The sequence below is a fragment of the Danio aesculapii genome, chromosome 16 (assembly GCF_903798145.1).
Source record: "Danio aesculapii chromosome 16, fDanAes4.1, whole genome shotgun sequence".
Taxonomy (NCBI): domain Eukaryota; kingdom Metazoa; phylum Chordata; class Actinopteri; order Cypriniformes; family Danionidae; genus Danio; species Danio aesculapii.
This window is the reverse complement of record NC_079450.1, coordinates 54,883,006-54,894,049: the sequence shown is the minus strand read 5'-3', so window position 1 is coordinate 54,894,049 and position 11,044 is coordinate 54,883,006. Positions and strand designations below refer to the sequence as shown.

The 11,044-nt window shown below is 30.2% G+C and overlaps 1 protein-coding gene across 1 annotated transcript in view; it reads right to left on the bottom strand.

The window, feature by feature from the left end:
• Positions 1-318: 318 nt before the first annotated feature.
• hace1 (HECT domain and ankyrin repeat containing E3 ubiquitin protein ligase 1) overlaps positions 319-11,044 on the bottom strand; it is a 41,638-nt gene continuing 30,912 nt past the window's right edge. Inside the window, exons 20-24 of the mRNA XM_056475983.1 lie at positions 9,602-9,733; positions 7,805-7,903; positions 7,522-7,592; positions 5,244-5,357; positions 319-887 (exon numbers count right to left, since the gene is read on the bottom strand). Coding sequence (XP_056331958.1) covers positions 785-887; positions 5,244-5,357; positions 7,522-7,592; positions 7,805-7,903; positions 9,602-9,733 — 519 coding nt within the window. The 3' untranslated portion in view covers positions 319-784. The remainder of the gene's footprint in view (positions 888-5,243; positions 5,358-7,521; positions 7,593-7,804; positions 7,904-9,601; positions 9,734-11,044) is intronic.

Genomic DNA, 11,044 nt, shown 5'->3' with positions numbered 1-11,044 from the left:
AATATTGTTTTTACTATTGTAGTTGTTAGTAATAATAAAATAATAGCAGTAGTAGTAGTAACAATAATAAAAATAACAATAATATTGTTCTTATTTATATTATTATTAGTAGTCATAATAAAAAACAATAAAAAAAATAATAATAATAATAACTACAATAATAGTTGTATTATTATTGAATACAACGCTATACAAATAAAGGTGAATTGAATTGAATTATTGTTGTCAGTATTAATAATAATAATAATAACAATAATAACAATAATAATAATAATAATAACAATATTGTTTTTATAATTGTTGTTAGTAGTAATACAAACATTAATAATAATAATAATAATAATAATAATAATAGTAATAGTAATAATAATAATAATAATAATAATAATAATAATAATAATAATAATAATAATAATAATAATAGTTGCAATAATAATAGTGTATCTGATATAATACAGTAAATTGACAGTTTCAGCAATGGAAAAAAAGTTGAACAAAAAAAGACTATTAAAATGTTTCCTTTATGCAAAATATTGTGTTGTCTTGAATTTATGATGAAATATGACAAACATCAAAGCAGCCTCAGTGTCTGAAGAATCAATAAACCTTGTCATTATTCACTGATGACCTTGTCAGTGACTTCATTTAGCCAAAAAAAGAAATGTTTTGAATTATAGTGTTGAGGAATCCCTGAACTGAGTCGTGTGTGTGTGTGTGTGCGTGTGTGTGTGCGCGCGTCGTGTCTCTAAAGCAGAAAAATCACAGCTAATACAGAAAACCTGTGTCACGCCATGGTGTATCCGTAACTCCCACAATGCAGTGCGACGAGCAAGCGATCCCGCAGGACGTCCTTGCTGGGGTATTCTGGGAGCTTCAACATGTTAATGCTGGAAAAACAGACATAAAGTTAAGTCATGCTACATTACAGGCTCAAATCAATTTCATGACGTCACATGCTGCGTCTCAATTCACACACTATCCATCCTAAATAGTCAGTGTTGGGCACGGTCCTTTAAAAAGGTTATCAGTTATAGTCAGTGTCAAGGAGTAACTAGTTGCATGTAATGGTGTTACAATAATGGTGTTACGTAATTACAATATAAATGTAACAGTGATCCGTCACAGTTACTGAGAATAAATGTGTAGCTAAATTAGTAACTTACGAAAGTGTTAAAGATTACAAATGGGGTTACATCTAAACATGTGGAATAATATTAATCTGTTGCTTTGCCTGTTTTTGATAAGCACGATGCCTTCTGCTAAGACCCTTTAGTAAAGTGGTGCTATTCTGATGCTTTTGATTGATTTACAGGTTTGAATCATAGACTGTAAAATATATGGACGTAGTACTCGTGACATCACCCATAGGTTTCTAAAGAGCGCAAAAGAAGCTACTAGTAGGCGCGGCCAACCGTCGCCATTTTGTTCGCGCGTCATCGCACCTACGGCGGGATACCAAACAAGGGCAAAGAGGCGGAGAGTGAGTGGAGCTACAGACACCTGCTGTAGACAGGTGGCAGACAGACCTGGCAGACAGACTTTACTTTGGGAGAAACGCTTGATACTTTATTACCTGCGACTCGTTTGTGTTCTGACCACATGTGCTTGGCTGTACACTATATCAATAAAGTGTTTAGACTTTTAAAAACACTGTAGTAATACATTGAGCCACTAAACATTGTTCTTATGACGTTTTTCTACAGGAGGAAAACGCAAATTACTTCCAAACACTTCAGATATAGTCTGTGTTAGTAAATGCAGGACTATTGATGAACTCCAGCATAACAGTGTATGATAACGCTTCAGATGACTGTTCTAGAGCCTACAGCTAATCAATCTGTCACAATCTGGAGTGCTTTACGGGTCTAAAGAAAAATATTAATGATAAATGATCTTAAATAACACAAATACATTTATAGAGATGGTATACAAGTATATAACTTTACTCACATGGGAAACGGAGGCCACATGAATGGTTTGTGAGCACAATTAAGTGCACACAGCATCCCATATCATCTGATAATTGTAGGAAATAAGTCCAAAAGGCAGCTGACTGTGTAAAGCCACATAAAACAAAACAAAAATACGATGAACATGCCGAGATCAGTGGCTAATCTGCCGGATTCAGCTGAGGTGAAGTGACGGCGACCAGCGAGACCTAGCTGTCACTCAAGTGGCCACGCCCTTAATTATGCAAACTTAATATAACCTAATATAAAGGAAACGGATGAGTTATAAACAAATTCACCCCCCTCACAGTTGTCATGGAGGGTAATAATAGCTATATGAACCAAAATGGTTCTTTGTACCAGGCTGTAAACACCTTTTTTTCTGCTGTAAAGTTGGCCATTCTAACAGTGGTCTCAATTGCAATTTGCTCTATTATGGAGCAGGACTAGCGGAATTTTGATGAATTGCAGTTTCAGTTACTTCCGTTTTGGCTTCCCGAGGGAGAGCGGGAGGTTGCCGCTTGGTTTGAATTGGGGCGCACCATGTCTACCAGTTACGTTTACCCTCTTTCCTGCTGAAAGCATTAGGCTACTACAACCAGTCTGAGAGCTGCCACCATGACGAGTGATAAAAATGCATTTCATTGCTGGAAATTTATAAGATAACTCCACCCTGAAATGTAACCTAGCCTTTCTTTAATTTATAAATATTTTACAAATGGTTTTTGTCGTTATCGTGAGTGTACAGAAATAAAAACGGACCCTTTCATTTCCAATTATATATTATGACCAGGCCCGGCGCCAGGATGTCATAACTGTGGGGGCATTTTATTCCCATAGGGGGGCACTAGACCTGCTGACTGATTTTGGCATCTCTTGTTCCTTTCATTTAGGTTATTTATTCACATGTATTATTACTTTGCATTGCTACCCAAGTTACTGACTTACTGACAATAATATACTTTTTTATAGTAATAATAATAATATGCACAGTTTTGCTTTTACTGATTTTCCCCTAAACTAATGTGAAAATGACTGGCAGTTGCGTTTTTGCTTAAACGGCAGATTTGTTTTGCGTTTTTTTCCCTTTTAGAGGTCAAGAGAGATGCATTTAAAGAGTTAACCAAAACATTTAATGAATTCGAAAGGGTACCAAACACCAACAGAATAATACCAACAGGGTGGAGCTACACGTGCAGCTGAACGCTGATTGGTTACAGAGATACGTCACGATCTCGTGGAGCTAGCCAGAATGAAAGCAAAGAATCCGCCATGTTTGTTTAAAAACACAGCCGAGACATTACATGAAAATACTATATGCATATAATAACGAGTCATGGATGGCCCGAGCTCAAGCAAACCTAGTCGTTGTCTTGATGAACAGCCACAAAGCCAAGTCGAACAAAATCTGCCGAGTCCTGTTGTTGTTTTACGAGGCCGTCTAAAAGTGCGATCATCTTCGTTACATCTATATTTGATATAACGAACATCTTGAGCTGATGATAATAACGTGTGTGTGATTATTGAAGTGTCTTCGACGTATGACCCTTTCAGAAAAGAAAGGGACAAATGCGAGTAAAGCACGAAAAAATGGAGAAGCCCGACAAAACACAGGAGCAAATTGTTTTAGCAACCTGAATTATAAACAAACTGCCATGTTTATCATCGCCTTTTGGACTATTATGAACTGGGAATGACAGAATTACTCTCTAACAGAGGTTACAACGCAAATCGTACCGACCCGACCCGTACCGTACCGTACCACTCAGTCGAAATGAGACATAAAGGACCATACACACCGGGACGCATTTCGTTTGCGTTTATCGTCAGCGTTTTTTAAAGACGTTTTTCCGTATTCAAACCCAAGTGATTTTCACAGGCGTCGAGCAGAAGAGTGTGCAAAATCACTCCTTGACCCTAGATGGCGCTACACAACTTTAAGTTTCTGACTCCATGTACGTGAACAAAAGTGCCAATCTGATTGGTGGAGAAGGTTTTGAAGCGGCGCGTCAAAACAAAAAAATGAGCATGAGGTGTTTCTTAAAAAAAAAAACGCTTTTACGCCTGCCGTTTTGCGCGTTGGTGTGCACGATCACATTGACGCCCTTTATTTAGTCACAAGGCGTTAAACGTCGACGGTAAACGCAAGCAAAAAATGTCTCTGTGTGCACGGGTCTTAAGAGATGTTTTTAAGGGATTATATGCAACATCCTTAATTTACTGTATTCTCTAAGGCAGTGTTTCCCAAGCCTGTTCCTGGAGGCACACCAACAGAACATATTTTGGATGACTCCCTTATCTCACCCATTCACTTCAGGTTTTGGAGTCTCTTCTAACGTTCTGGTGAGTTGATTCAGGTGTGTTTGATTAGGGAGAGCTTGAAGATGTGTACTGTTGGTGTGCCTTCAGGAACAGGGTTGGGAAACACTGGTCTAAGGTAAGGAGAGCTCTCCACTTAAGTATCATACTTAGAGAGAAAATGTGCTTATGAAGCTTGAAGCATCCGAATCTGTACTCGGTATCGGCCGATTACCATGACAAGGAATCGGTACTTGGTATCGGCTGCCAAAATCCTGATCGGAGCATCCCTACTAAATATTCAAAAATATAGTTAGCGCATCATAAACTGTAGTATGTTGAAAAGTCCGTACTCTAACTGCTAACATTGCCCACAATACATTAGAACTACAAACTTGTGTAAATAAACTACAAACATGGCGGACGTGCGAGAGCAACCATCAAATAGAAAGGCTTCGGTAAAGTTGTTTAAATGACTATTAATTAATATCTAGCCCACTGGAAAATATTTCAGTCACGTTCCCCGTGTTATATTTCATCTGCAACAACAATGTAAACTTATTTAAAGACATTTTTGGACATGAATGCATAACTATCCAAACCCCCGAGGAGATTTCCCTGCATGAAAGACTTGAATGGCAGATTAACACAGCTGAATCTCCATTAAGGTGAGCAATTAAATATGAATGAAATATGGATGATGTGTCAAGATGATTGACAGCTGTCGTAACTAAGCAATATAACAGTTTATTAATGAGGATGTAGTGCGTCTCAAAGCTTCCACACTCGAAAGTACATACTTTTCTTCACTAAAAATGTACGTACTTTTAGGATGTAGTATAAGTGTGTGAATTAGGACCCAGCAACCCTTCTAGGTTTGCTATAGAGCAGCTCTGTGTTTACAGCTCAGAAATATGAGAAGAGCCACAGTGCCCTCTAGTGGCTCAATCTGAGCAATGCAGTGTGTGTGTGTGTGTGTGCGTGTGTGCGTCTCACCATGTACTAGAGGTAGGCAGTAGGTTTGATGTGTAGGGCACAGCGGCGACAGTGAACTTCTGCAGACCACTGCCACCCATGAGAAAAGCAAAGCCTCCATGAGGGACCCTCGAACTGTTAGAAGAAAAATATTGCAAAATTAAACTTAATTCTTGTAAAAATAATAATAATAAATGAAAAAGTTAAAAGGTTTATTTTTATTTTATTCATAAATAAGAAAAGTGGGTAACACTTTAGTTTGGGTCATAACTCAAGCTATTAACCACTGGCTTATTACATGCATATTAATAAGATATTAACTGTTCATTAGGAGTTATGAAGTATGATCTTATTCTAGATGCCTAATCCAAAACCTAAACCCAACTACTACCTTACTAACAATTAATAAACTGCTAATTAGCAGTTTAATAAGCTACTAGTTCGTTATTAAGCTAGTAGTGTTAATGAATAGTTTGTTAATCCTGTGTATTGTGACCTAAACTAAAGTTTACAGAAAAACATTAATAAATAATAACAATAAATGATTTAGATAATGATTAATAATTAACACATAATATAATAATTAATAATTAAGATAATGATTTGGGTTTAAACCCACACACAACAGAGGTCTTTCTTAACCTCTAACATATTATAACCATGTGATCAATCAAAACAGTTTTAATTTATACTGAATAATAGTTAATAAATATAATACATTTAAATAAATGTATTATTATTTTATATATATATATATATATATATATATATATATATATATATATATATATATATATATATATATATATATATATATATATATATATATATATATATATATATATATATATATATATATATATAAATAAAATATACATACAGAGCTCAGCATATTCGAGTACATCCCTGACAAATCTCTCATTTAAATGAATATTTTCTATAGGAAGCTATACAATATTATATTTGTGCATATACATTAGTTTAGCCAGTTCTGAAGCCAAATCTGGAGCTTATCTAACAAAATAACTTACAATAATGGTTCAAACGTTAGTAGCTCACATTTATATACTTGAGAAAAATATGAAATACTATTTTAAAAGATCAAAAAAAAAAGAAAAAGAAATCAAGAGAAGCAAAAATATATCAAATGTTGTTGAAACGTTGTAGTTTGTAATCTTTTCTTCCAGTATTTTGCATGAATTTAATTGTATCTTCTTTCCATTTCTAGATGTTTTGTGACTAAAATAAATATTAATAAATACATCTGTTTAATAATTCTGTTTAGTTTAAATGCACCAATATATATTACCCATATTCACTGAAAATTGGGGTTCAAAATGGGGTGCTCTCATATATGCTGAGCACTATGTATATATATATATAATGTGTGTGTGTGTTTGTTAATGCTGTATTGCATTCTGTTTTGTCATGGTACTGATTTAGTCACAAAATTAATGTCCTCATAAGCATATATAAAACATTTATAATAATATAATAACAAAAATCAGCATATTTTGAACAGCTTAACGGTGGTAATCCATTAGCAAGAACAACGAGTTACAGAGTACAGGAAAATAAAATTAAATAAATTGAAATTACATAAAAATAAATAAAAATACAAAAAAATAAATAAATAAATAAAATAATGAATCTAAATTACATGTAAAAAATACATTTAAAAAAAATAATAATAAAAATTAATCTAAATTACTTAAAAAATGTATTAAAATAAAATAAATAAAAATAAAAATAATAAAATTTAATGTAAAATAAAAATGAAATGAAATAAAAAAACAAAAAAGTAAGACAGTACAACAGTGTTCCATTAGTTACTAATTACTAGACACTCTTACTAATGTATAAACAGTTGTAACTAACGTAACCTTGATGTAAAATATTTCTGAAGAACAATAATAATAAACAAATCACAAACTTGAATGATCAATTTGAGCATTTTCAATCAAATCTCAACAGCATGCTTTAGCCCATGTTAAATCTAAAAGTTTACAGTGTAGCACTTCTGAGTTCATACAATTTGGAGACGTCAGAAGTGTGAGATCAAATTCACAATGACCTTTTTTACTCATTAATTGATTGTTAAGTGGTCAAAGCAAACTTCCATTCATCGCAGTTCAGGTCTAGTGTGTTCTGCTATGTACATCAATTAAAGGAGGAAAAGTGTTTAAATAAATGAATGCAATAACGTGTTTAGAAATTCAGATTTTAACCCTTCAAGTTACTTTATAGCTGACCATTTTCATGCATGTAAACTGCATGGACACAAATTTACTATACACACCTTCCTGTCACGAACTGTAAGAGAAGCACTCTTTCTTCTTGAGTGAGATTTTCAACCACTTCCCAAAACCACTGCAGGAGAAAAACACAAGCATGAGTCTTTAATCTTTTAATATTTATATCCCAATTGAAGCAATGTGGAAATGTGTAAGTATTCATATCCATGGAGGCTCATATTAAATAAATCTGTGTACTGTGTGAAAACTGAGATGCTGTAACATTTTTTTCTGATTCTGATCATCCTGCTCAACGAAGCAGCATAATTGTTGTTGCTGATGGGATACCTGTATAACAGGCTCCTGCAGGTCATAGCCACTGGTGTACTCGGTGTTCCTCTTCCAGTCCATCACATCGATTTCAGGCATGCCTGATAACAGCAGCTCCTGCACAAAGCACACAGGGCCATTAAGCACACAAAAAATAAAGATATAAAATAAAATAATCTGAATTACATTAAAAAATTAAAAATTAAATTATATAAATAAAAATTGTAATTAAATAAAAAACAAATATAATGAAAATAAAATAATAATATAATAATAATACAATCAAAAATAAGATAAAATAAATAAAATAATAATCAAAATTACATTAAAAAATACAAATAAATGAAAAATAATAAAATAATATAATATAAAAAATGAAATGATAAAATACAAAAATTAACAAAATAAAATATAATAATAATAATAAAATAAAAATATATTTTAAAAATATCATAAGATAAAATAAAAAAATAATCAAACATTTATTTTGAAAAAAATTATAAAATAATGTAATATAAAATAAAAAAATGGAATGAAATGAAAAACAAAAATAAACAAAACAAAATAGTAATATAATTTAATATAATAATGATAATAAAATCAAAATTACACCGAAATGAATTAAAATTAAACAATTAATTAAAATAAAAAATATAAAATTAAATTAAAATAAAATAATAAAATGAATAATAATAATAAATAATTAAAATAGTAAATTAAAATAAAATTCTTAAATTAAAAATTATGAACATAAAAAATAAATAAAATAAAAAATAAAACAAAATAAAAAAATTAAATTAAATTTAATAATAATAAAATAATATAATATAAAAAAGAAATGAAATAAAAAATAAACTAAACGAAATAGTAATATAATTTAATAATATAATTTAATAACAAAAATACAATCAAAATTACACAGAAATAAATTTAAATAAAACAATTAATTAATATAAAAAATATCAAATAAAAATTTAATTAAATTAAAATAATAAAATTTACAATATAATAATAGTAATAGTAGTAGTAGTAATAATAATTAAAATAAAATTATTAAATAAAAAAATTTTAAAATAAAAAAATAAAATAAACAAATAAAACAAAATTCAAGTAAAAAATAAAAATAATATAATATAAAATTTAAAAAAACAAAAATAAAACAAAATAGTAATAAAATTTAATATAATAATAATAATAATAATAATAATAATAATAATAATAATAATAATAATAATAATAATATGAAACTTACACAGAAATAAATTAAAATAAAGCAATTATTTAAAATAAAAATGTAAATAATAAAATTAATAATAATATTAATAATAATTAAAATAAAATTATTAAATTAAAAATTATGAAAATAAAAAAACTAAATAAAAATTGTATTTAATAAAACATAAAAAAAAAAGATTAAAATAAAACAAAACAAAATAAGTCTCTAACGTATAAGAGGCGTTTTCCCAAAAAACTTCTGAATGATTGCAGACTTAACAATGTTTGTGTGCAACAGTTTAATAAACAACAAGTGTTGTTTGTTGGTATTGTTAAAACAACAATTATGATATTATCAGACAATAACACCTGCCACCTCCTGTCTGAGACAGAGTTAATTAACCTACCTGTTTCATCCTAATTTATATAACACAACAGACTACATTTGTTTTAACATTCGAGATTTCTTCTTTTTTTTCCATTCAGCACATGAGAGAAAAGCAGTGGTGAGAAGAGCTCCAAATGAAAAATGCAACAGGAGAATATAAAGAGGTAGCAGCAAGAAAACTCATGCAGAGATGAGAGCGGGAATCCACTGACCAGCTCATATTCATCAAAGAGCTGGATGAGCGAGGGGGGGATGAAAGTGTGAAAGCCCTGCAGGAAAGCATTGATCTGCGGCTGAATCGCTCGGGTCATCCTGAGCTCCGTCACCAGCTGCACATACTCCTCCTGACAGACACAGAAACAAGAGAAATCAGACACACACAGAAAAAAAAAACGTCCATCATTCATATCGTCAATCCCGGAGAGACTGCTTTGTACTCTGTAGAATGGGCGACTGAAATAGGGCCAAATGTGTCCAAGTACAATTTATCTGTGCCTAGAGTGTGTATGAGAAGATTCATCCCAAAATATTACATTAATAATGTATTATAACTCCCCGAAACTGACCCTTTTATGCTTTTATGGTGTTTTGGTGACTGTCGCTTTAAATTCAAATGAGATTGTGCTGTTTTCAGTAGAGGGCGGAGCTACAAACAACTACGCCTGAATATTCAGCACAATTTCTCTACTCTTTAGTGACTCACGATGCTACAAAAATCATTTAAATATGCAAATTTGCTGCTTAAATATCTTCTATTATTAAAAAATATTTTTTTAAAAACGTCCATCATTCATATCTTCAATCCCGGAGACACTGCTCTATACTGGGTAGTATAATAATAATAATAATAATAATAATAATAATAACAATAATACATTTAAATTACATACAATAAAATATAATATAAAATAAAAATGAAATCTAATAATAACAAAATAATAATAATAATAATAATTAAAATGACAAATAATTAAAACAAAATTGTTAAAATAAAAAATATGAAAAAACTGTAATAAAATAAAAATAATAATAATAATAAATCAAAATTACAGAAAAATAATTAAGAAAATATAATAAAATAAAAATTAAATTAAAAAAATTAAATAACCATAATAATAATTAAAATAAAATAAATAGAAACAAAATCATTAAAATAAAAAATTTAAAATATAAATAGAATAACAAATTTATATTTAATTTAAATTTAATAATAATAATAAATCTACATTACATAAAAATTAAGAATAAAACAATATATAAAATAAAATGAAATAAAAAAATAATAATTAAAATAAAATAATTATTTTTTTTTAATTATGAAAAAAATGAAATAAAAATAATTAAAATTAAATTAAACTTTATTAAATAGAATAAAAATATTAAATAAAAAATTACTAGAATGCAACAAAACAAAAAATAAATACAAATAAATAAGACCAAAGTGTCCAAGTACAATTTATCAGTGCCTAGAGTGTTTATGTGTGAGTTTCAGCCCAAAAAGACTCCTCATCCCTCCTTTTGGCTTCATGCAAAAAAATCTATCAGGAGGCATGCTTAGTAAGATCACCGTCATATATTGTTTAAACTTTACCAACTTGCAAAACAAAAATGGCTGTGGCGCCGGTTTTACAATGCATGAGCAGCAAGTAGCCTGC